We start from the raw sequence: 27,558 nt of genomic DNA, 5'->3' as shown, positions 1-27,558 counted from the left end.
AGGTAGCATATATGCGAAAGATTCGAAGTCTATGAAGGATTCAAACCGGTCTTACCGCTTGTGATTAAAACAAATAACGCTACAACACCACATGACCAAACAACACATTTTTTCCGTATTAACATGCAGTCTGAATAGTCTATTAAACGAGGATTCAGATAATACGTTAAATAGGCTAGTATTGGTATTGATCAAAACACGATTAAAGTGAATGTATGAGTTATTCACAATGATTTATTCTACAACATGTGTCACCATAGTTGCGTATGATGATACTGTAAATCCACATGTACAGCAAAAACAATATTTGTTAATTCAATATACACTGAATTCAGGTTATATTCTGATTAGTTCTCCCAAACATAAGCAAGTCGTTCAGACGAGAAACTCCTAATATTGACTTAAAATAATTGAACTGAAATCATCACGTTCACTAATTCAATGCATGGGATTAAGTGCAATAATATATGTACAATAATGTGTTGACTTCCATCTCAACAAGATTTGGATAGATGCATGATTGATTGATTAACAAACTAGTTGATTTAATCCACAGCATGTTACACTCTAATTCTTAGTAATGAACAACGTATTGACCACAATTTGACCTTTTAGTGTAAGACAATGGCAACATTGCTTGCAAGACAGAATGAGTCTATGTATTGCGCTATTAGTTAATATAGTATTTGCAGACTTGAGAAATATACTACAGTTCACACATGACACTGGTAGATGTTTCTCCTACTCACAGAAACAAATTATTCTGTTACGTCATCTATAATTTAAACACTGCTTTAACAAATTACATCAAGATTAGATAAATCTATGTCTAGTTGCCAATGACAAATTATTTTGTTGTTGTCAATTTTGTTTGAATTTGAGCGAGATGATTAAAGAATATTGTTTTCTACAAATATAATATTAGCAACAATAAATTATGGATTGTGTTACCTATCTGGCTCATAGACTTTGACAAAAACAATGGTATGTTTGTCGTGTGTAAACGTGAATGCATATTGATGCCAATAGACCCAGTTGAACACATATGTAACCGCAGCAATTGTGACGCTAGACCTCGAACTTCTACACTCAATGGAATGAATAAATATATTACGAAATTTGCATGATAAACATGTCGCGTGTTTATGTGAAACTGGGAAGCCTGCACTCATGACCCGGCGCTCTAATCGTGCTCGCTGACCCGGTCAACTACTGCGCATGAACAGTTTTTAAAAGTGCGTTCAACCCTCCCCCTTGAAATTGAGAGAATTCCTTCTTACACGATCTTGATCTTGATCGGGCTTAACAGTTTTAAAAATGAAGTCCATATGTAAGCAAATAAAAAAATGACACTATTTCTTTCGTTGGAAATCTACCACTACTATTCAGGCCGCAGAATAAATCAAATGTTTTATTCAGTCAAGTCCCCACTCCCATTTCGACTATTATGCCTGGTGTCAACAACATTCTTTGTTGATAAAGTTATTACTTGTGGTGCAGTAACTCACTGAAGATGCTGGCAAAGGGGAAATTGTAATCAAATACAAGGATTAAAGTGTAATCTGTTGTGGATTAAATCAATCTAAACTTGTTCCGTCGAAATGTACCACTAACATACGTATATCATTGTACTCACTTCCACTTTAGTCCCTGTTCGGACGCAGTCTAAAAACGGGGACTTATGTTTTGACCGCCGAGTGTCCGTGTTTCCGTGCATGCGTCCGGACCTGTATCCTAGAAATGCCTGGACCAATCACAATCAAAATTCACACATACATCATACATGATGTTATATAAATGTACATCAATCTGTTTCACGATTGAAAATGGTGGCCATTTTTGTGCTAAAAAATCATCAAATATCAAGCATTTCTGGCATTTATAGATTTTGTTCAAACTTGGTACATACATCAGACATTACGGGTTCCTGATGCACCTCATTTTATTTTTCAGATCGGATTCAGAATGGCTGACTAGCGGCTTCTAGAATGAATGGGCTTTAAGAGCCATATCTCTGACATGCTTTGACTGATTATGCTCAAATTTTATATATTCATTAAATATACACGTATGTATTCAAAATGGATGATTTTGTTTTAATTAATGCTGTTCTAGAGCGATATCTCACAATACTCGTTTGACGATCAGCTACAAATGTCAATCATTTTAATGTTAAACAATCATTATAATCATATTCCTGACATGTTCTAATTTTCTATTATTTGGAATTTTATAACTATCTACAAATATTGGAATATTGCAGATATTTCACCTATACACCCAGTGTAGGGGAGGGCGGCCAGCGAGAAGTGGCTCGCGAATTATCGGGCTAGAATAAATGCGAGTTGTCAAATAATCACGGTAACGCAATCCGATCATGCTGCGTTTCGCAATTATTATTATTACTTGGTAGTGATTATCAATAAAGTACAAAAAGTAAATTCGTTGAATTGTTCTGAAATGCAAGTAAATTTCAATTTAGTTTCATTGTAAGCGAATGATTCCGGTCGCTCGCAAATGCTCGACACCTGATAGGTCAAATCGCTAATCAGCCAATCAAATAATAACACCCAGCTGATTTGAAGACTATATAGTTGTGTCAATTATTATTTCAAAGGCGAATATCTTTCACGTATACACTTATAAACATTACAAACGGTAACATCGGTGTAAAAGTATTTATTTCGAGAGCAAGTCAACACTGTTCATAATGAAAGAATCGACAAAAATGGCAAAATAAAAGAAATATCTAATCATTCGAACTACAACGTGCATACATACATACATACAGTATTTTGAGGATCGTCGATTGATATTACGCCATATTGCAAGTCATACTATTATGAATGAAAGTGTTGACGAAATGTAATGTGCACGCACGCATTCCTCGTCCACCGGTGCCCCGGTCACCTCAAACAGTCGATTTACGATAGTGTAAACAATGCGGTCAGGATATTATACATGTAATTGTATAGTGGAATCTGTCTAATGGATAAGCGAGTGCTCTCTGTACATCTTGGGAATAATCAAAACTTAGCGCATTTTATTTAACATGAATTAGCATACAACGTGTATGGTATGCGTACGTACTTACCGTCAAAGAACGAACTACCCAACATCTCTATAATATTAAACAATGTCATCCATTCTCTCCAGTATAACTAATTATTTTAAATTATTGGTGTCCCACTTTTCGACAGTCATCCTTTATGAAATCGTTGATGACCGACATGTCGTCACATCAGTTTAACGTGGAAATACACTCTTGGTCAATCCCAAGTAAAACAGCTTTTGATTGAGGGATCAAATAAGCAGTAAGTTTTGGAGTGAAAACAAGAAGTACATGTATATCGCAAAAATCCATTTATCTGTGTGTACGAATTATTCAGAACGTGGTCAATCGAATCATGAATGATGGGCGGGGTAATGACTGGTAAAAACATAATCGAGTATAATTTATAAGCGGAGTCTGAATTTGTCAATGGTATACGTATAGTATATTATATGTACAGTGATTCAGTAGTTTGATGGTAAAAAAATAGTAAATTTAATATTAAAATATGTATAATTTCGAAATTTGGATAATATGGAGATGTCTAGTAATGCTGTTCTGATTTTTTTGGGTGAGACACAGATTCAATGGACTGATCATTATTAATTAATTAATGCATGAATACCTACTCAATGATTTTCAAATCGGAAAACCAATTCATTCATAAAAATGTGTTCTATCGACAGTTTCCAATCGTAAAGTAATTAACAGATATACTAAAATTATGTCCTTCATCTTGTGGGTAGAAATGTCGTGTTCATGTCCACATGTTCTTGCAAGGAGCGTAGTTTAAGTATTATGTCAGGATTGTTCTTGTGGGAATTTGAGTCCAGGAATTCATCAATCGGTTGTTTTGCTGAGGCGTACAGTCTCTGAGTCGATGTCTCGATGATGATCGGCTAGATGTCCCGTTTCAAAGTATTCAATTTGGCGAGCTAGTAACTTCCATTGTTTCTCTGTAGCGAAGCCTGTTACCTCAATGGTTAATTTTTTTCGTCGTTGATCGTGGAAATTCGAATCTGGTGGTGAGGTTAGTTGAGTGATTTCTTTTGCCAGGCTGTGAAGGATGTCATCGTAATTTGTGAAGAATCATAGTGCTTCATTTAATTTGGTTTCGAGCCATTGGAAGAGAAATTCGTTTTTGAAGCATCCGCTATGGCTTTCAGTGTTTCGAGACTGGTTCAGTCGTTTAAATGGGTCAACACTAAAAAAGCGAAATATTGAATATGGTTGTATTTAATACATTCTGTTGCGCATTCAAGCGGGGTCAGCCCCTTGACATTTGACCATTCAAATGTAACGTTCGTTCTTGCCTCTTCTAGAATTTCGAAATCGTGGATATTCGAAATCATGTTTAAAAAAACGACGAATGATAATTTGCTGAGTACTGCCATTTCATTAGTGAAGAGAGAATGAACTGAATAGTCTTGATTTTCTGTCGGTTTTCCAGTCGTTGTAAAATAAAACTTCAAAAATGATACAAAAACGATCAGAGTAACTGAATGGTGTCAGGTCAGGAATCTTTAGCGCGTATGTGAAGACACTATATAACTATGCAAGACGTCACTGTGATGAGAAAAGTGATGAGCAGGAAGCGCTAATCCAAGTTAACGCTAATCCAATTTAACGCTACTGTAATGAGTAAATCAATTGTAGCACTTGGATGGTAGATGTGGAATGCCATTACACTCTGTGGGGGTGTGCCTTTTCAGAAAAGTGAATTGGTGCTGGACAAGAACCATACTGATTCACGTTGACCGAATCAAGTTGACCCCGCGTTTCCAGTCCTGTTATCATTATCCCATACACGCAGGTATAGGGGTAATGCTTTCAACTTGAAACCCTATCCCTCAGGCTGTTTGCGAGTGTTCATGTTTTAGATAACATAAATATACAAATACACCAACATCTGTTGTTTATCATCTACGTGGGAGGTCTATTTCACATTAGGAACACTTATGACGAGCGATTTATAAATAATCCTATGCGCTCACACTTAATCTTGTGATTGAGTTCAAACTGGCATTCACGGACAGTGCTTCGGAATAATACACATCGCTCGTATCAAACACCGTTGATATTCGCGGGTGGAATGCATTGGGCCACTTTCTGTCTGAAATACCCTTACCACGAAGACTATTTTGACTCGTACGGTAGTCATGTCACAGAATTTAAGAGATTTCTCGTACGTGGATCTACAATCATCAAATTCTTTGATTTCAAGCAATGTGTAGCCAATACGTCATGTATGACTCGTTGTGTAGATATCCATGAGATGACCTTTCACAGAAGGTCAAACTTGGTCTACCGCCTTTGAATCTTCGGCAAGAAGGCGAGGACATATCTTCTTCGCCAAGGGAAAAACGAAAATCGCTACGTTACACCGTAAACTCATTCCGTGTGATGATTATGTATGTCAAAAGTTATTCTGTGAAACGATCAGGTAATTATATATTTTAACTCATCGTAGCGTAGTCCATCATTTTTGAAAAAAACAAACTGTACGTCGATCAACCGATTTTGCATACTTTGCATTTTAGCCGGGTTTATTACCGCAGTTTTACGGGGTGACTATTGGTTTTTAATATTATTCTCTCTCTCTCTTTTTTTCTTCTATGACAGATGAGCGATTCTGATTGGAGCGATGGAATAAAAAATGTACAGACTGCTTGACTCATTGAAAGGATGTAAGAAATGTAAAAATGAACATGTATATATAGAATGAATTATTATTTATTGTTCACTGTTTACTATTATTGACGTTTCCCTTTTCTGTGTTTTTAATCGAATCGTTTATGTACTCGTATTTCTCGTGACGTGAAAAAATTAATTTAACCACGCCGCACATTTACATGTATGTACGTACTTTTCGAGGTGTTAAGAAATATTTAATCACACTATACATTTACGCGCTATGCAACTATTTTCCTTACTCACATCGTATGTTTTTTTTTTCGTGGTGTTAAAAAAACAACAAAAAAACTCAACCACGCCATGAATGTATACTCCATGTCAATATTTCATTCTTGTTTACTTCTTTTGTGCAATAAACTCCGTTAGTTTTCAAAATGCCGTGTATTGATTAGTATGTGTGTGTGTGTGTGTGTGTTTGGATTGCTATATGTTGCGAGGACAAAAATACAGATATATACCTACTTCCGAGGACATACACACCTTCCGAGGACCTTTTTCATAGTCCTCGGAAAACATAATTTATATTAATAGTTAATTCGATTATTAATACGTTTTGCGTAGCTTAGGTTTAGTATCGGGGGAAGGTATGGTTCACGTTATATTAATATTAATATAATTGTACCATACCTTACCCCGATACTAAACCTAAGCTTCGCAAACATTTCTATGTTCAGTCACCGGATATTCAACTCTTGTTTAATTAAACTTAATTAAAATGCAATTCTCCATTGTATTGCATTGTAATTGAGTTTAATTAAACTCCAATTAAAACGCAACCCTATATAGGAACGCGTTTTAATCGAGTTCATATCGCAACTGTATTAAAAGTTAATTCAACTATATTAAAAGTTAATCCAATGAAGTCCTCGGAACATATTGCAATACAAGTATGTGTGTGTGTGTGTGTGTGTGTGAGAGAGAGAGCGCCCTCTATGACATATTCTGAAAAATCTTTCGTCCACGCCTGTCCAATTAAAAATAATTAAAAAATCAAAAAAAAAATCCAATTAAAAAAAAAAATTATGGTCATTTATGCAAATGTATTCACGATGACCTCGACATGACCTCGTATTCACATCAATTTTATGTATGCAAATGTATTCACAATATCCCATTGTGACGTCATCCTCATTCAAATTATCCCCTTTACGGCATTGGTCGCTCATTTATGCTAATTTATGCACGAATTCCCAGTATGACGTCATTATTTATGCTAAGCTATGCACAGCCTCCCATTGTGACGTCATCCCACCCGTATGACGTTATCGCATCCGATTATGAACAGCGCCCTCATGGTCGTCCCTATAGTCCGACTTAAACTACTTGTGGTCACGACAAAATTTAGCGACCGGGCCGTGAACTGTACACAAACTGTTCGTGAACTCGTAGTATCGGTGTCACGAATAGTTCACGGGAACAGCTCACGTCGAGTTCACTAGTAGTTCACGAATTTGCCCTGTCTTCCCACTGACACGGTCAAGTGTACTTCACGCATTGGTGAAAAGAGCACTTTACGCACTGCACTAGCAGTTTGCACGTGGCGCTCGCAGTAAGGACGAGTTCACAAGAAGTTCACGACAACTGTGCGACAGTGGCGCTAGCGTCAGTGCAAGGGTGAGCCAGCCTGACACTTGCACGATTTCGTGTCACGCATTGGCTAGTCGTGAAGTGACGTGAAGTGTGCGTAAACACATTGTGGGAGGATGCGATGCAATGCTTGAGGATGCGCGCCAAGCCACGACTGTCACGAATAGTTCACGAACAGCTCACGTCAAGGTCACGAGTAGTTCAAGACATGTTCACGAATTGGTGCGCATCACAGCGTGGCCGTGCATTCCCACTGACACGGTCACGTGTACTTCACGCATTGATGGCACGAGCAGTTCACGACTAGTTTGCGCATGACACGAGCAGTTCACGAGCAGTTTACAATGAGTTCACGAGCAGCTCACGACTACTGCGCGACAGTGGCGCTTGAGTTGGTGCAGGGCTTCTTGGACACTGCTCGCCATTCCAGAGATCGCCAGCGAAGAGACAACATGCCTAAAACAAAGCAGACACGAAGAAGAGAAAAGCAGAGAAGCAACTATGGATGCAGCTCATGAAGCTACTACCTTTCTTTCCTGCCGAGGAATATCACCAGCAGGGGACATGTAGTAATGTGACAGGTAGTCTCGCTGATCCTTTGCATCCTTCTGGGTATGATGGCTGGTTAGAGGCAGCATCCCCTGCAGGTGTCGGTCAGTCCTCCATTCACTAGGGATATTCATGGTCCACTTCTGAAATTGCGTGTGGGTATCTGATGAGGATGAGATTGTGCAGGACACAGGCGCACATGGTGGTCACGTTGATGGTGTTGGGGTGCAGAAGCATCGTCGTCAAGAAGCAACAAAACCTTTGACACAAAATTCCAAAGGAATTCTCCACGACACGTCGGGCATGAGACAACCTGTAAATTTAAATGCGTTCTCGTAGGAGCTGTGACCGATGGGAGAATGTTTTCATCATTCAGGTTCGGAGAGCAAAGGCGTCATCCTCTACGAAGTGATAGGGCACTGGCTGGCCATCATTAGGGAGTGGTTCTGGTTGCGGCACTCCAGCTCTGTTCTCTTCCACAGCATCATACAGGGAACAGTTACTCCATGTTCCTCCATCCGATGCACCACCCTCTGCCCCAACATCCACATAGAGGAACTTGTAGGTAGCATCTGCCACTGCCATCAGTGCAATGCAGTGGAAGCCCTTGTAGTTGTAGTAGTAAGAGCCAGCATTGGGTGGCTTCTTCATGGTGATGTTATTGCCGTCCACAGCCCCCAGACAGATGTGGTAGTTCCATCTGGTGCTGAACGTGGCAGCAACTTCTTTCCACTCCTCTTCAGTTTTGGGGCAGTGCAGCACTTCGTCTTTGTAGACCGCGATGATGGCTTTACACACCTCGGTTACGAACTTGCAGATGGTTCTTTCTTCAACCCTGAAGCTGTACTGCAGACTTGGATAGTAATTTCCAGTGGCTAGGAAGCGGAGGGTGGTAGCCAGCTTCAGTCCAACTTGAAGCGATTACCTCATGAAGGTGGACTGCTTCTGGAGGGAGGGGTCAACTTCTCAACCATTTCTTGGAACAGGTCAGGTGTGATTCTGAGGTATTTTTTGTAGCCCTTTTGATCTTTCTTGTGAAGTTCAGTCAGTAAACTGTCATACTGTTCGAACTCGTGCCTTCTAATCATCCATTCCCTGACCCACACTTTCCTTTGTGTCTTTCTATGAGGTGGGGTTGCCTTTTTCTTGCTCTTCTGCCTCTTCCAGCCTTTTCTGCTGCTCTTCAACAATGGCTAGAGAAGCTACCAGGTATACACTGGCGGGCACGCATTCGTGACGTATTCGTGAACTCGTCGTGAACTTGTCGTGAACTATGCGTGAACAAGTCGTAAACAGTGCGGGAGCCTCCCAGTTCGTGCCCCAAAATGGCACGACTTGCCACGACAAAATCGTGGCCAAAATTCGTGCAAGTGTCAGCCTGGCTTTATATATATATGGTTTCCTTGACGCTGCTCGCAATTTCAGAGATCATAAGCGAACAGACAACTTATATCACAGAGACAACATGCCTAAAAAATCAGACACAGCCAATCCAAAAATGACCAGCGGTTAGGGAGACCTTCATTTTATATAGCGTGTCCAAGTCGGTACGACACTGTCCGAATCGGGCAAACTCTGCGTGTCAATGCGGGAAGTGCGTAAACTATGACCAAACGATACGTGAACTCGTTGGACAGTTCGTGATGGGCACGCATTTGTGTACTATTCGTGAACTCGTCGTGAACTATGCGTGAACTAGTCGTGGACAGTGCAGGAGCACCCCAGTTTGAGCACCAACATGACACGAATTGTCACGACAAAATTGTGGCCAAAATCGTGCCATTGTCAGCCTACTTATCATCATAATATTCTTCTTTCTGAAACATAACTAAAATAAATCGAATGATACAGTATGAATTTTTGCTATCCATACTGAGGGCATAATTTCAACACCATAGTCATATTTAACAAAGCCCTATGCTCCATTAAACCTTAGCTTGTAAAAATTGAAACGTATCTGTGCACACACAAAAAAAAACAATATCATCCCGAGTATAACAATGGGAATCTGAATATATACAGCACTAAGTTCAAAATAAATTGTATTCATTACATTAGGTGGCTTTGGAACAACAATAAATACAAGTCACGTACACATATAATTGCTGTATCAATCGTATAACACCTAGAGCAGTCTAGAGAATAAAAGTTTAATATGTTTTGGAAGCAAAAGCCATAAAATACAACATGCACGCTTTTAGAACGCAAGAAAAATAGCAAATAAAGTGGCACCCGTTACAATTTTGTTTATTTATCATTGATTAGTGTGAATACAGAGTCTGACATCTGTTACTTATTTTTACTGGTTACAAATGAAAAAAAAAATGTTTTTGATGAAAATGCAGTTTTGCGATAATACAAGCAATATGACTGCACAAAAATAATCACTGAAGTCAGATGGTGCAATACAATCAACTGTCAATCAAAACCAGGGTTCAGGAGAAAATAGTTGGTATAATGACCGATGAGAAAATCAACACTTTTTAAAATGAATGAGCAAAATCTAATGTTGGCGTAGATAGCTCAGTGTTGTTATAATAATTGTTATATCACAAAAGCATATTGTTTAAACTCATGTTCGATTTTCAAATCAACCATTTTGATGTAAAATTTGGAAAACAGATACATTCAGCAGGACGTGAGAACGGGGTTTAAAATATAGAGATTGTGACTAGTGGAGTGAGTTGATTGAAGTCAAATCCATGGTATAATCAAGTCAAGCAGAGTGCACAAATGCAATTATTTGCATTTTCTAGTTGAAGAGTAATGTATATTTTACTACAGAAATGAAGTATCTTTACATACTGTTAGTTCCTTGAGACAATAATTAAAAGCAATTTTTTTTTTATTTTGTCACAATACTGACTGATCATGACCAAATAATAACTTGAGAGGCATAAGTCACATTTACAGAACACAGCATTTGTATTATGTAAACTAGTTAGGCATACTGGGACAAACCTTTCACTGGATTGTGGCACAGCAACATTTTTTCAATGAAAAATATGTATGCTATTTTGTAATTTAAGATGTATACACGTATCAGTTCCGTTTATAGTAACAAGATGCGGTTGATTATCATGTTATTAAACCTTCATCTCAGGTACCAGGGATCTTATGTTCGCAACCTTTCATTGAACAAAACACACACACAGATCAAGAATACGTGTCAACTTCTCGGCTCAGTCGCCCTGTGGAAAGCTCGCCAAGGTTCACAGCCTCATCCGAAACTCCGCCAAGACTTCTCAAGACCGCGTGCCTCGTGGTAAGCTCGCCAAGACACACCAAGGCCAACTGTATTTAAATTCCAAAACTTTGCAGGGGAGGTAAAAGCTTAAGGCGTTTCAATCACTATTTCAAGTTCTGTTCAGGACCTCGTAGAAATTTAAATGTCAACAAGTCGTATCAGTGACCGATATCCAGGCACATGGAAATAAACCATGACATTAAATTTGGTTTTATGCTGCCCTCTATATTTTATCGGTGTCCATGCTATGCAATTTCGTTTTCATCATGCTGGTTACGCCTATAATAGCTATAAGTGTTATTTATATGAAATAATATCAGATAGATACTTATTGAATAGGTACTGAAAAAGATGCTCACTCCACCCATGGTGTCACAGTATACAACATCATTATACCTGTATAATAATTTATTCGGAACACAATATTGCATGCACAATGTAATAACATTAGATGCTTACTTATAGTTGACATTAAAATAGTACGTTACTTTAACTAATTATAATGATACAGTAATTTGAATACCAAGGTCAATGACCCAATCTCGATTGCCATATTTCGTACATGATTTTTTTTTAATCTTAATTTACGCATGTTCTGTGACCTCTTCTAATTGTAATAGCCAGTATGTAATCATGTTCAATGTCTAATCATGTTTTGATATTTAAAAAAACAAATAAGAAATAAATAAAATGATGGAATGTATTGTTGAGGTAATGTGATTGAAAGCGATTTGAACAAATGCCCCCCTTCCCAAGGGGTGATAATTCATCATACATTTAGAATTTCAAAGTAAAATCGATATATATTCTTTTGATTTATTGAATTCCTAAACAGCCAAAGTAGCGGACCGATTTTCCAGTAGCGGACCGTTTGTATATTTTTGCCACTGTAAGTATGGATAGTTTCCTCATCTGGCCTTTCTTCACACATTTAATTTTTTAAGTACGTTCTGTTTGACTTCGCACAAGCGACTCCCGTCATTTCATTGAGATGACGTCAACGATAAAAACAAACAAAAACACGCGCTTAAACACAATGTTATAACGAACAGGGCATTAAAAACTATATTTATTGTTGTGTTTGAATGATCAACATATCTGAAGAATCAAATATGTTCACATCATAAAGTGACATTCAGACATTGAATGTTTTTGCTGTTTGCATATATCAACTTGAAGATATATGTCTGCATTCAGACATTGAAAGAAAAGATACACATTCTGCATATGTCTAATACATTCCATAGAACTTGAAACGTGAATGTTAATGGCATATAGAGAATGGGGATGATAAAAAAACACAACTTTTTGCACAACCGTCTTGTATGTAACTATCTCTGATAAATGTGTGCAATTTCACCACTACTCTGTATTTGCGTGGTTCTTGGTACGATATAGAAATTAACGAGAAATGTATACATCGAATACCTACTATACTGCACTTATTAGCAATATTGCATATCTGACAGAACAAACGGTTATCGAGTATCCTAAAAGGTCGCCACTGTGGGTATTATGTTGCATGATATCGGAGGTACATTTTCGAACACTTGAAATAAATGTATATCCAACTGATTCGTGAATCTATTTGAAACATGTTTTCGAAAAATAGCATTTCGTTTGTGTTGGACTAGCTGATAAACAAGTAATAATTGTTTTGTGGACTGACAATTTTGCCCACAATAAACAAAACCGCGCCATTTCGCTGACACTTGTTTCTATTCCCTTTGCGTGTGGATTACATCTACAAATTAAATAATGACATACGCTTTCTTCGATAACCAATTTATTGTGTATACTACTACATCGACCTCCACCAAATAGGAATACCATTGTATCGTTTAAACTTTGTATACAGTACCCTTCACACCATATAATTATAGTTGTCATTTAAATTATGTATCTGCCCATGCTCAGCAACTACAATAGAAATAAAAAAATATATTATTTTGTTAGATATTAAACCATTCTTATTCTTGTTTTTTATTCGGTGATATAATCGAAAGCTAATTTATAATAATTTTAACATTACCTTCCAGGAATGACCCAGCTATTCCCGAATTTATTCACGTCACTGGTTGTCTTCATTGTTCCATCTGGCATTCTAATTTGCATATCATTTTCAGGATTGTCATCAGCGTTGCCCATTAATCCACACACTTTACCAAACATAGATGTGTCAAGGGTTGGCACTGCGCGTCCTCTGCCATTCCACAATAATGTAAATTTGGAGTCAAGGCTGATTTTCACATGTTCATCATATTTGTCAACCTTTATTCTGCCATTCGTCCAAGGGAAGGGCGAGTCTATTTCACTGCCGTTCACCTATGTAAAAGAAACACATTTAGATTAAGTAAAGCAACCAATCTGGACCGTGTGTCCAGATTGGTTGCTTTACTTAATCTATATGAGCTTGTTTTACCATGCCATAATTTATATTCAAAATTTAATATCAATTCATATTTTCACTGATACTTACGCTGGATCCATTGGCCATATCTTCAGTGCGATATGTCGATTTGAATTTGCCTTTAAGTTTTACTTCCCTTTGCATTGAGATTTTTGAATATAATTTGAATTAATATTTTGAGTTGCTTACTTTATTGAGTGTTAGACTTAAATAAGATACGTATTTCATTAGAGAAACTAACAACAATTTGATGAACATGTTTTTTTTTATTAGCTTTTTTGTGTAATTGGATGGATTGATTTCTTGGGATACGTGAGATACGTGGATGATCAACATATCATTTTTATGCATATTAATTACTAAAGCCTACTGACTAAAAGTCGTTGCATAAAAGCGTACAGTGACTTTTCGAGAGAACTCATGTCTGTTGTTAAATAAGATCTAGTTAATTAATATGCCATTGTACCTACGGTCTGTCATGCCTGCCAGATTTTGTAGACTAGCCGAGTATGACTATTTAATTTACATGACTATTTAAGTCTTTAGTGCGGTGTTGTTGTTTTTTTCTGACAAAACACACGTCGGTTGTTCTACAATACCGTTACTGCATAGAGATTGGCACGTTCCATTACATGCAAGAGTGATGGTACTTTGATAAAAACATTTGTAGCTGACGGTGTGTGCAGCCCTAATTATCCAATAACAATATATTCATTTATATCATATTGTTTACTAATTGCCATCTGTTTTCTACAATTTATTTTTGTATAGATTGTATATTAATATATTCTTTAGATTTGTTCTGAAATGAGACTATTTCGTACTGATCCGCTGATTTCCAAGTTTTTTGGCAATAAAAGCTGTCATTAATTGATATTGTTACATGATAATACGCGATATATTTAATGATGTTTGGGAGGATTTAACCTGTCTAACGTTAAAAATGATGATTCCTACTACATGCAGTACAATGTATTTCACTCACATAGACATTTCTACCAATTGTCGTTGTAACCGCATTTCCATCTGCATATACTATTACTTCAGAAACACCAGTTTTGTTTACGGCTTCAACATAGCGATGTCTAACAGCAACAACAAATGTAGGCACGTGTGTGCACTCTTGAAATAATACATAAGAACAACCTTCATGTCCGTCGAACTCAAATTTCACTCCATCAAAATTGTGGTACAGAGGATCGCGAAAAACAACAGTGATAGCACCTAAATAAAGAAACGGTCATAATGTTAGTGTGGTGCTTACTTGTATGCACAATCTGTATGTTATGCTTGTATGCAGCATGAATGTTGTGTTTATTAGCCTTCATGATTTCATTAGCTTGGCATTGCAATAATTGCTAACGGTGTATGTTTTGATTATTGGCAAATTTAGATACTCCCGCTAGCAGTGTTATTGATTGGTTCTAAGTGTAATTTTACTATGTCTCGATGTAACTTAGGTATATTTTAACAATTTGGTACTATATACGCCATGGAAACGTTCATTTCATATTGTGGCTGCAATAATAACATTTGTGATTAAATTCATAGTTTGTATGACAATGTTTTGGATGATTAATACGTTTAATAAATATTCAACTTACGGCTAATAAAATTCATCTTCTTTTCTGAAAACAAAAAAACAGTTTAATGTTATTAATTCCATTTTGCAGAGCATTTTAATTCATGCATCATATAACGTAATAATTATCCAATATTGAAACGCTGATAACATTTACTATTCGTTTCGGAAATGATTTTCAATAGAGTGTGCATTAAATTAAAAATTACACAAACAACATGACAACCTGTTAACTTCATTGTGTGTTGTCGGTGGACAAACTATAGTGTTAATGACTAATGTGTCTTTATAATGTACATTATAAAGATAACTATTCGCTATGTTTTTAAAAAAAGTAAATATCCCCGCGTGCTCACCCAAACAATGTATCAGCCAATCAGTAATGTATCGGATCACGGATCATGTATTTATATTACAATTGCAAATATGTTGGTTGTAAAACAGTAAAATGTATCAGTGGTATTAAAAATGTGACAACAACAAAAACAGTCTAAGAAAGACCCAATGTTGACTGATAGGATTGCAAGGTAGGGGAAACGAACAACTAAGTAGTGGCAGCAAGAACTTATTTTTTATTATAATACCAAAACATGCAAATGTAATATTTAAATAGTGGTAACTTCACAAGACAGACATCGACAGTGTTGTTTGTGCGTCATAACTACGTTTATGTTATTAACAATACTTTGTATTGTTTAAGAATCACGGCTGGTTGATTACTTGCAACGATGCATACAAACGTGAACAAACTAAACTTGACTTTCCAGAACCGTTTTCGTATACTTTATCGTTCGTTCAGTAATGTTGTCATATGATAACATACATGTGTAACTGGTCGATCAATGAGAACGTTGCAATTCATCAATGGGCAGTGACCGATATTATACTATCGTGTTTCGGAGTCATGTGTATGAAACAATAACAGTGCAAAAAGAAGGTATTTGAAATACAACAAACGAAAAACATACATTCTGAGGGCAATGTTAACGTCACTCAGGTTTCGTTTTGACTTGTAGGTCAAAGTTTATTACACGCTTTGGTGACACCTGCACCTGCATGTATGAAATTACTCAAGGACAAGGTTATGTCACAATTGAACATTTAAACAACATTCGAGTCTAGATTATGAAAACAACCTGGTAAATGGAATCTTTGATTTTACTGAAATAGTTTAAGATATTCGCGACTAAATATAGTGTATATTGTTACTCACTTTTGCAGCATACATCAGTACCCGTACATACGCCTCTTTTACCTGGACGTTCCAGAAATGGGTAGCAAGATGTGATTGGAAACAAAATCAAAGGTCGGCACGTTCCACCCATTAAGCCACAGGCCAAATCTAGATGAGAAAATAATGTTACGCTTATTATTAACGAACATCCACTTCTGGGCATGAACATATGAAAAATGTTAAACACAGATATAAATAACATCAGGTTTTTGACGTCTGACCTGTCATTCTATTCATATTTGCAACTTGTTTGAAATAACTTGACGAGGAAAAAACCTTTCCTAGGTGAAATAGTTAATCCTAAATATTTAGTTTCATATAAATGCATTGAAGATAACCATGTGACCGTATAAACACGTGGTCTGATTTCAAAGACACGGATGAGGTGTTTTCTGAAAATATATTCAGTCCAGAATCAAATTCAAATTAAACTTATAAACAATGTTACAAGAATCCGTGTTTTAGGCCCATCAACACATAGCTTATAGGATAGCATTGACGACATCTTACGTTCCTCTCGTCATATAAAGTAATTATTATTCTTTTTTTTTTAATTTGAAGTACGTTCGTCGTTTCCTTAAAGGTTTAAATCATAACCGGTTATTATTGCATGATGCTAAATTCAAGTCTACACAATGTACATGTGATATGCTTTTTAGTCAAAAATAAAATAAACTGTGTAGTTTATATATATATTTACATAATACAATTGATATAATTAAATTTTGCAAGTAACAGTTATTCATGGACCGAAAAATTAAGCATTCCAAGACACAATCTAAATTGATATATAAAAGTTATTTTTAGTGAACTGTTTGATTTAAAATGTATAATTTGTTATGATTAAAGCGGTAGGGTCGTCACCTGCCCGGGAATTGAGTCCCAAGCGACGATAACAACGTATGCTAAAAAAGCAAAGCCTCATGAGTAGACTATTGTTTGTAAACAATGGCGACCTGACACATGTGCTGGGGACGACTACTTCCCCCTTTTTGATATTAAATATAATAATGTTATTTCCATACTCCCATGTTCAAACATGAGGCAATATAAATAACACATTTTTATTTTTTTGAGAAATGAAATCTATACACAAGGATTCAGATCAGCCAATATCTGAAAAAGATTGTCGGACAATCATCACACCGTACAGCTGTAATGTTAACCTATATGCAAATGGCATAACGTTTCAACCAACTTTTGATATAAGTAGCATTTAAATCTAGTTTGAAATAGACAGGCTGCTAAAACCATGATTACGTATTACAGTTTTTGTTTCAATATATAATCATGAACCTTTTATATCAAAGCAAACAAACTATTTGTGTGTGAATAAATGACACATCAACTCACCCCCTAAATCTCTATTATCTTGGATCTCTACAAAGATAAACAGAAATTGTTATCGTTTATTTACTTTATTGTTTTAGTATTAGACTTTTATTCAAAAGCAATAAAAACGAAACATTTCATTATATATCCATGGATATCACATGTATACTTGCTTACAGTTAGTACAAATATTTAAATGTGAACGCATATAACGATCAAACGTTTAATTTTAGCTGAAACAATGTAAAACAAGCATGTTGAATTGTTCAACTGAAATGAACCCCGATTGGAAAATAGCACAATAAAATCAGCAGCAGCAGTTTTAAATTTTATAAATGTAACTCAAAACGATTATACAATAAAGGGGAATGGAGCAGACACAAACAGATCTGACGCACTAGATGGAATTAATTCACCACCAAATAAGTACTTTTATTTTGTTGAAAAAAATATTAACTTACTGACATCTTTTGTAGAGAACCATGGTGATATTGCCTCCTGCAAGAATAACAGCAAAAGTACATTATTTAAATATTAAAATGAAAGCCATGTGTTTGAAAAAAGCGTCGAGTAGGACTATTACAGCCCCGTCATTATTTATATTCGGTAAATATTTTATTGTAAACAAACCCTGTTAGGTCGAGGCAGTGTTGATCCTGTTGCTAATACAATAAGGGCAGTTGAGATATATACAGCAAGTAACATCTAAAATACAATCAACAACAATGTCATTTCGAGACTAGATTTGGAATCCGTTGTTACAAAACACATAATAAATTACGCATAAAGACACCAAATATTGAGGTGATAATGTAATAGTCTAAAGTGACAATAGGCACGAGCTGTGTAATATTGCAGGATATAGCTCATACTAAATTAAAAGTTCAATATCTGAACAATAATGAGCGACCGGCCAAACCAAAATGGACGAAAACTCATTTTGTGCGACATGTGCGAGGTGCGAAGAGTGCATATAAGGAACATAAATTGTGCTTGAGAACATTATGGGTTGGCAGAGAGTTCATTACTGTTATTATTTTGTAGCGTTACCAATACCAGTGGATTTGCTGCCATTATAAATCGGAATATTTGGAATCTACAGTGTGCGGAACAGTTTCACAGTTACTGGCTCTTGAATCTGAATAACATAATATGTTTTTCTGGAAATTGTGTGCACAATTTCATATGGCAAACCATGAAAGAAACTAGTTTTCATCTATCAAATATTTTTGTAATAATATTAATCAGCTCGAAATATATGTTGTGTATATTAAATTTTGTGAAGCTAATTATAAAATAAAATACACATAAAAGTACATGGAATTACTACATCAATCATATCATACCTTATAACTGTAGAATAGAACAGGTTAGATAGTAAACTGGTGTGGTGTTGATTGAGTGTCCCAATACAGTCAAATGATGATGGAAGTAAAAGCAAAACTAGTCTTAATACATAACGTAGCATATGTCGATGACTTGTCAATCACTGGTGACTATGTAAATGATACACTGTAAAACGATGAATACGATAACTTGTAAAGGGTTTAAACCTGTTCTGTCAAAACAATGTTTGCAACGTGCTTGTAATGAAAAAATATAGCTTTTGTTGGTACACAGATGCTAAACAGACGTTCTGATACATTGTACTGTCAATTGAAACTAAGGTCACGAAAGGGTTTGTTAGATTATTGACCATGATCGCAACTACATGAACTGAGAGCAAATCACAAATTTTAGTTCATACTGCCCGGAGTGTACTGCTCTTAAAAACAAATGAAGAATGAAGGACTACTTGTTAATGCAATTGATAGCCTGAAACTAAGATATAAAATAAGTGTTGGCATAATATGCCTAGTATAAAGCATAATATAAAATAAGTAATTGCAGGTAAGAGTATTTTGTTTAAACCAATGTGTATGGAGAGACTGAGAATAGAAAACTGTATGCAAAGAGATTGGTTGGGGCAAATAAATCCGAATCATCAGAAATAAAACTCCACGAATTTATCAATCTATAATATAAGTGGAGGGACTATAACTAATGTTGTCACAGTGTCATATTACAAGTTACATTACAAATATTTAAATAGTGTAGCCGGTATCAGGGATGATATAAGTAGGATGTGTGTGATTTCGAGTATATTGTGTACATTTATTCATAACACCAATGCTGGAGAATTCCATGTGCTCGTGAAATAAAAATGTCAAACTACCTAACAAACTTGTTTATAAGCACATTGGTAATTTACTGAGCGAGGCAAGCTTCAAACAGCCTAACATCTACGGATAATATGAAATGTGATTACGTCACGTTTTGTTTATATACTGGCGGTTAAACAATAAAGTTCCCACGGTATCTTCGTTGGTCTTAGTACATCACCATAATTTTTGATTTTGATAGATTAGATGTCATCCTCATTAAAATATTAGTTGTCAAACTACAGTATGCTTGCTCGATCTACCCTGTAGGCAGTGGCCGTTCACTATTTTGGGGTAGAGTGACTTGTCACTTTAATAAACTTCCTAAAGCAAGTTTGACACTTGCACTAGTCTGTGGCACGCATTGGCACTAGCCGTAAACTGGCGTGAAGTGTACATAAACCCGTCGCGACTGCGTGCCATATTGGGACGAGAATTTTGAAATTTTAAAAATTGTGGTAACCACAACACCAATCAACACCACAAGAGGCGAATGGGCCAGCACAATATGCTTTAATCGAATTGATTGAATACATAAAATACTCAAAAAAACGTATCGAGAAATGCAGTGAGTTCTGTTCTGACTTAAAAGTGTTGACATGGTCGCTAAGGCGTCTGCGCATGTCCACGGACATCGACAACAAAACAACGGTTCATGTAACAAAGCTAATTTATAAATTCGTAACGCATCTTAAAACGACCGGGCGGCGTTCTACCTTAAACTAATGGCTTACGTAACCTTTGTTTTGCTATCTATACTGATGGCGAATCTGACTGTAACTTCTTTCAACATACGTTGTGGAATGGATGCACTTAAACGGTATGAACTTTTTATATATTTAAATATTGATTCGTCTGATGTTTTTTTACAAGAAACGCATACAACTCCTAATGATGAACCATAGTGGCGAATTATTTGGCGAGGTTTCGCTAAAGTTTCACATCTTGACTCGAATTTTGGAGGAGTTGCGATTTTATTCAATAAGCGTAGTAATGTTGATATTCTACAAACAAATGATATTGTGCCAGGCAGAGTGCTACACGTTCGAGCAAAATTCGGTGACTACATTTATAACCTCATCAATGTATATGCGGCAGTTAACCCAATGGAACACAGAGAAAACTTCACACAAATTAAGGTATTTCTCAGTAGAATCCATGATGACAATCCTGTAATCTTAGGCGGCTACTTTAACTGCACTACCAATTCCGCCCACGATAGACTTAACGCAACTGAACTCGATCGCGCTAGTGCTGAACTTTTATTATCCATTATGAAACGACATAAACTCATAGATGCGTGGCGTCTTTTTCGATGGGGACAGGGTCAATTATACTTGGTCAAGAAACAACAGTGCAGGACGACTAGATCGTGTCTACATCCCTAAAAATCTGGCCACTCGGGTCCAACTTGTAAAAATCGGCACAGGTGTTAACTCCGACCACTCACCAGTGACGTTGAAACTGTCGCGTGCGTCAATAAATACTCGCAGTCCCATCTGGTGCCTGAATACTCAACAATTGGAAGACGAACAATATCGGGAGTTAATAGCAGTTATATGGAAACAATGACAACAAGAGCAATGTAAATACGATTCGTTACAGACTTGGTGGGACATTGGTGAAGATGAAAATCATTTTTTTTTCACAACAATACAGTAATTTCAGAAACTCAACACTTAAAGGAACTAAACATATTCTAGAAAACGAACTGTGTAATCTCGAGAACAGCCGATCCACTGAAGCAAATGTAGAAACTCGCATCAAGGAAAAAAAGGAACTGTTAGAGAAACTGATTAAAACACGGGAGCAGGGCGCCATCGTGGGATCGAGATTAAAACAACTCAATGGAAGCGATGTAGCAACGTCCTTTTTTTTCGAACTCGAACGTCATAAAGGGAGGAAAAAACTGAGTGTTAACTGGTCAACTTACGGAAAACCCAACTGAAATTAGAAAAAAATAGTTAAAGATTTCTATTCACACCTGTATACGCCAGACTCAGTTTCTATAGAAGCGCAAACTAAACTTTTAGATGACTTACCTCAACTTAGTAATTTGAGTAGAGACAACATTGATATGGAAATACAATTTCATGAACTCACCATAGCTGTTAATAAATTGAATAGTAATGCGTCGCCTGGTATTGATGGGCTACCGGGTGAGTTCTACAACACTTTCTGACCGTTAATCGGACGTGATTATTTTAAAGTATTTTTCTGCCTCTATTAATGCAGGCAATTTACCACTATCTTGTCGCCGAGCTGTCTTGTCACTATTGCCTAAGAAGAGTAGTACAAACTTGATAAAAAACTGGAGACCAGTCTCATTTTTATGCAGTGACTACAAAATTCTTACTAAAGCTTTGTCTATGCGGCTGCGTGGTGTTCTTGGGAAAGTAATTCACAAAGATCTAAGTTATTCAATACCAGGTCGGAATATTTCTGATAACATTAATTTAATACGCGACGCAATTAGTTATGCCAATCAACAAAATATTCCACTCGCGATTCTTTCACTTGATCAGGAGAAAGCGTTCGGTCGCGTGCATCATAGTTCTTTACTGAATACGTTCGGATTTGGCGACTATTTTATTAAGTGCGTTAATGGCATTGTATACAAACACGCGAAGTTTAGTGAAAGTTAACGACGCCCTCACTTCGCCTCTTGAGTTCTATCGTGGTATACATTAGGGCTGTTCCCTGTCCGGACAACTTTACTCACTGTGTATCGAACCGTTACTCAATACAATTCGTGATAAGAATGGAACACGTTGTCTTGAACTGCCAGGTCCTAGACAAATGAAATCACATTTATCCGTCTATGCAGATGATGTTGATGTTTTTATTACGTGTGATAAGGATTTTGAAAGTTTGCTGCACTGGCTGAATACTTATGAACACGCTTTAAATGCTAGAATAAATATGCAGAAATCGGAAGGTCTCTGGACTGGTAGTTGGAAGTGGCGCAATGATCGACCGTTTGACATGCATTGGAATAAATAAGGGCTAAAGTTTGCGGTACGTATATCGGAAATTCTGCTGATTTTAACTATAATAACTGGAAAGATACTGTTAACGCCATTGTCTCTAAACTTGACCACTGGCATCAGTTTGCTCGAGCTTTATCGTATCGTGGGCGGGTTCCGATTATTAATCAACTATGTGCGTCAAAACTATGGCATCGACTTATTAGTATGTCGCCCTCTATCGACGTACTTGACATGCTGCAGATTAAATTTAATGATTTCTTGTGGCAATGACGGCATTGGGTCCCACGAGACGTCATATACCAACCTGTTAAAGACGGGAAACAGGGTCTCGTGCACCTAGTATCGCGTGTTACTGCCTTTGGGCTACAGTTTCTCCAGCGTTACCTGTACTCTGAACTTGAACATCCAAGTTTTTGTTTTGCAGGCTTTAATCTCAAACAAATCGGGAATTTGAATTACACTAAACAATTTTTTGCCATTAATTTCCTTGATATTCCTGTTAATACCTACTTGCCAGTCTTTTACCGTGACTTGTTTAATGCATGTAAGTCTGTGTATTTCAACCGCCATTCAAAACCTACAGATATTCATGAGTACTTCACCGAGCCATGTTTAATAACCCGTTCGTTTCACACCCTGTTACTGAGCTCCCCTCTGACTTGGACTGCTTCTCGGAAGCAGGGTTAACTACAATTGTGGATTTGATTGATCAAACTCACCGCCGTTGAAAATTGAAATTGCGCCCTCAGTGGCTATTTACTCCCGTCGGGTTTTGACATAAAAGTTAAATCTGATTCATAAAGGTATTTTACAAAGTTTTGAAGCTATGGCTCATTTGGAGTATTTCCGTGAGAAACCGAACCAGCAAAACCGCTTAAAGCAGTTAAACGTCATTTCACTTTACTCTGTAATACAGAGGTAGAGAATGACGAATCAACTTGTCTTTACAAATTTGAGAAAGGCGCTATATATCAGTTTTGATTAAGACAATAGCTTTGAATAATGCGAGGTTGGACACAGTATGGAGAGATTATTCAGATATACCCGCTGACATCAAACCAAATTTTAATTGTATTTACGATCCTCCCATTTACAAAAAAGAAGATGACATTCAATGGCGCCTACTTAAAGGGGCGATTTCTACAGGTCAGTTCATTCATGCAGCAGGGTACACCAGTAATGACAGTAATGAATGTCCTTTCTGTCGATAAATTCCAGACGATCTTACGCACTTCTTTCTTGAATGTCCGCGTCTTGACTCGGTTTTAAAGATTGTGATTGATCTTTCTAAACGCTTGACTGAGAGTGATAGTATTCCTGTATAGTGGTTTATTTTGGGACCACTCCCTGAAAAGGGTTATAAACTACTTCAGCAGTTAATTATTTTTATTATTTATTAATTTATTAATTATTTTTTTAAAATTGTTATCTACACACCACATTTTAATAGTTTTAATAGCCTTGCTCGTGCCGAACTATCTGACATTTTTCGTAGTAGGATTAAAAAATGTATTTTAATTTATTTTTTAAATAAATTGAATCTATTTCAGAAATGTTGGTGCCATAACGAAGTTTTATGTAAAGTAATGACACTGAGTTACAGTATTTAATATAAAGAGCTGGTCGCTACTTCTTAGTAATAAAAAGTGTAGAGTAATATTTCATATGTAAAATGTCTACAAGGTGCATTAAAGTTTATGTTAAAAATAAAATCTTTTTCTTCTTCTTCTTGTATGCAAATTGTGGGAAATATTGCCAATAGATTGAACACGGGGAACGAGATACTTGAATAAAATGATCATTGAAGTAATGTTACGTATTCAGTAGGGTACGTATTAGACATATATATGGAAGCTTCTTGTTTGACAAAACAACGTAAACAAATATCTCGTTATAAGTTGTTTTTAAAGAAATGATAAAATCCCATATAACTCTGCAACTGTTATGGTCACAAGTTTTGTGTTGTGTGCATTGTATTCTTGCACGTGTTACAAATTACTATTGACATCGCTGTGTTATAATTAATACAGATGTACTGTTTTCCAATAGTGATACGCAGACACTTTTAAGTGCCGATACATATTAATCATATCGGGTCATAGTTCACTTTATGATTATTAGGGTTCCGAATGCATTGTTATTTTAATCATCCGATCTCTCCCTGTCATTTTCTGACATTTTTGATTAAAACAATGGTGGTGAGTTTGGAGTTTTTTTTCCTATTTTTTTTAAAAAAGAAAATAAACCATTGTGGTAAACGATGAAGGTGTCAGTGTTCGGATGGATTCTAGTAGATGGTGTCAGAGTTCTAAAAACAGCATACATAACAATGTGTGCATTGAGACTTTGAGCCATATAACTAAAAGTAGTTTTGGTTCGGCATGTTTTGGCATGAGATATTAAATACGAATAAATAAAATACATAGCATCTTAATTTTCTCAAACTTTATTTTTTATACCACCCCGTATTGAATCACCCGAAAACTAAATACAGCGTTGGTTTTTTGCTGAGCACTGCATACTTTAGCGTCTACATCATGCAAGTTCCGTCGTATTCTTCTTCTGAGAGCGTCTCATCAGACCATGCTTAGCAGCTGCAAATAGGATAATCCAGAAAAATATTTTATTAATTTGAGTAATTTTACAATTTTGAATCATTCCTGAACAGTATGTTCAGAAGTCTAAACTAAAAAATCAGGTTTACATAATTACCTGCCAGGAACGAGCCAGCTTTCTCCAAATTTGTTTACGTCATTAGTTAATTTCAGTGTTCCATCTGACACTCTCATTAGCATATCATTATCTGGATTGCCATCGGCGTTGCCCATTAATCCACAAACTTTACCAAACATAGGTGCTTCAAGGGTTGGTGCCACGCGTCCTTTGCCATTCCACATTAAAGAGAATTTGGAGTCCATGGTAATTTTCACATATTCTGTATACTTGTGAACTTTTAAATGGCCATTTCTCCAGGGAAATGGTTCGGTTATATTTCGGTTGTTCAATTGTCAATAACAAAAATCGCTATGTAATACAGGCATGATAGTAAACTAAATATAGAAGGGAAAACCACTGTATAGTTAAACACAGGAAGACGCGTGCTGTTTTTCGTATAACAGCCACACTTATGACTATTATTCTATATTGATCTTGTCAATTACACTGTTCTATGCATGTAACAGCTGATATTCGCCCATTTGTCATTAAAACTTGCCAAATATACCCCAAAGCAGGTACTGACTTGTAATACTGTATTGATGGTTTGAATACAGCTTTGTTAATTTTTTAAATATTTAAGGTAAACTTCTATTCACTTTTAAAGGACAATTAACAAAGCTTTAGGTTTCGAAGTGACAGACAATGAATAGAATAATGGTTATGGTTGCTACCGATGTGTAAATGAAAACAAAGAACTTCGTTGATTGGCAGAAATAAACACAGCAGCTAAGTCAATAGGGGTATTATTACAAACAGTGTTATTAGTCTAGATAACACAAAAGACCCGAGGTGTGTTGTGAAGGCATAGGCCGAAACAAGACTGCAGTATACCGTGGTGTTGCCAACTTACTAACATAAATCCTCATCAACAATTATTTGAATGTATTCTATTAAATGTGCATGTTACAATGAACAAACTTGTAAAACTACAAAAAATAACGCCCGGTTGTTGTCGGAATCTGATTTATAAGTAAAAGTAAATATGACAGAAAACTGTTGAATGAAATATAATCAGGGGATGACAGATTGCCTGTTTATAAAATCTTTTGAAATTAGTTGAAAGGTGAAAGTTAGTTTGTTGAATTACATATCAAACCTTGTAATACAATGTACAGCATAGGGATTAATAACTAGAAAATAATATTTATGTAAATTTAACCAGCTGCTCGTTATTAAAACACATTCCAGTCATTTATTATTACAATGCCATACATGGTCTGTTTAGATTGTTTCAAATTTAGAAGAATATGAGAAGAATAATCAATACCCATAATTTCTAGCTTGTGTGAATGTAATATGTATTGATGTATGAATTTCATTAGAATTTAGGCATAGTACTCGGTTCGACATGGGGTTGCCACGAGGCGGCATGATCGGAAGACTAATTTGGTGCATATATATTTTGTATAATGTACAATTCAAAAGAAAAACAATGTAGAAAAAATATCGATGACAAAACAATCCAAAGAATTAACTTTAATTAGCAGAATTACGTATTGAAATTAGTTATTTAGTAATTGCAGTGGCAAATTATGTCCAACACAGCAGTTACATCATGTGCCGTATAATAATTCAAATGGGGGACATACATGGTGCAAATGAATTATATGATAGTATGTTTCAACCTACGCAATATCGTCAACTTATCCTTAGGAGAGAGATGAGCTTTAACTCATTGCAAGTTTAGATATAAATTACTATCATTGTCTATGAGTTTATTTTATAAGTTGACGGTATATGAAACACAGATACTTCTAGCCAGTGATAACGTTGATAAAATATACATATACATAGCAGCCAATGAGAAAATATTATTTCATGACCAAGGCCTGTTATCTTTGGTTTGACAATATACAATTAACTTTACAATTCATTTTACTTACATACACATCCCTACCAAGGTTTGTTGTGACGGAATTTCCATCTGCATATACTGTCACTTCAGAAACACCAGTTTTGTTG

At 36.2% G+C, this 27,558-nt stretch overlaps 3 protein-coding genes across 3 annotated transcripts; all 3 read right to left on the bottom strand.

Annotated features, from left to right (window-relative positions):
* Positions 1 to 8,254: 8,254 nt before the first annotated feature.
* On the bottom strand, positions 8,255 to 12,962 carry LOC144349547 (uncharacterized). The gene is made up of 2 exons (XM_085498826.1): positions 12,897 to 12,962; positions 8,255 to 8,782 (listed from the first exon to the last, which is right to left on the bottom strand). The coding sequence occupies exons 1-2, from the start codon at positions 12,960 to 12,962 to the stop codon at positions 8,255 to 8,257; spliced, it is 594 nt and encodes a 197-aa protein (XP_085354952.1).
* Positions 12,899 to 18,761, bottom strand: LOC144349546 (BMP-binding endothelial regulator protein-like). Its single transcript, XM_085498825.1, has 9 exons — positions 18,738 to 18,761; positions 18,318 to 18,392; positions 18,149 to 18,185; positions 17,709 to 17,735; positions 16,335 to 16,463; positions 15,144 to 15,167; positions 14,525 to 14,763; positions 13,162 to 13,454; positions 12,899 to 13,049 (listed from the first exon to the last, which is right to left on the bottom strand). The coding sequence occupies exons 1-9, from the start codon at positions 18,759 to 18,761 to the stop codon at positions 13,043 to 13,045; spliced, it is 855 nt and encodes a 284-aa protein (XP_085354951.1). The 3' UTR covers positions 12,899 to 13,042.
* Positions 18,762 to 25,308: 6,547 nt separating this feature from the next.
* On the bottom strand, positions 25,309 to 25,877 carry LOC146745934 (mucin-5B-like). Its single transcript, XM_085499274.1, has 2 exons — positions 25,591 to 25,877; positions 25,309 to 25,472 (listed from the first exon to the last, which is right to left on the bottom strand). The coding sequence occupies exons 1-2, from the start codon at positions 25,794 to 25,796 to the stop codon at positions 25,466 to 25,468; spliced, it is 213 nt and encodes a 70-aa protein (XP_085355400.1). The 5' UTR covers positions 25,797 to 25,877; the 3' UTR covers positions 25,309 to 25,465.
* Between the last annotated feature and the right edge of the window lie 1,681 nt (positions 25,878 to 27,558).

Source organism: Saccoglossus kowalevskii, chromosome 5 (genome assembly GCF_978046115.1).
Source record: "Saccoglossus kowalevskii chromosome 5, keSacKowa6.1, whole genome shotgun sequence".
NCBI classification, from domain to species: domain Eukaryota; kingdom Metazoa; phylum Hemichordata; class Enteropneusta; family Harrimaniidae; genus Saccoglossus; species Saccoglossus kowalevskii.
This window is presented reverse-complemented; position numbering and strand designations above follow the sequence as displayed.

Bases quoted from the DNA above. Each gene is read 5' to 3' on its own strand.
- LOC146745934 (XM_085499274.1), bottom strand. From the start codon at position 25,796: ATGGACTCCAAATTCTCTTTAATGTGGAATGGCAAAGGACGCGTGGCA.
- LOC144349547 (XM_085498826.1), bottom strand. From the start codon at position 12,962: ATGGTATTCCTATTTGGTGGAGGTCGATGTAGTAGTATACACAATAAA. The intron at 8,783-12,896 runs GTATGTCATTAT...GTTGGACTGAAG, and splicing joins AATTGGTTATCGAAGAAAGC to CTGGCTACCACCCTCCGCTT.
- LOC144349546 (XM_085498825.1), bottom strand. From the start codon at position 18,761: ATGGCAGCAAATCCACTGGTATTG. The intron at 17,736-18,148 runs GTAAGTTAATAT...TTATCTTTGTAG, and splicing joins GTTCTCTACAAAAGATGTCA to AGATCCAAGATAATAGAGAT. The intron at 15,168-16,334 runs GTGAGTAACAAT...TTTTGTTTTCAG, and splicing joins TACTGATGTATGCTGCAAAA to AAAAGAAGATGAATTTTATT.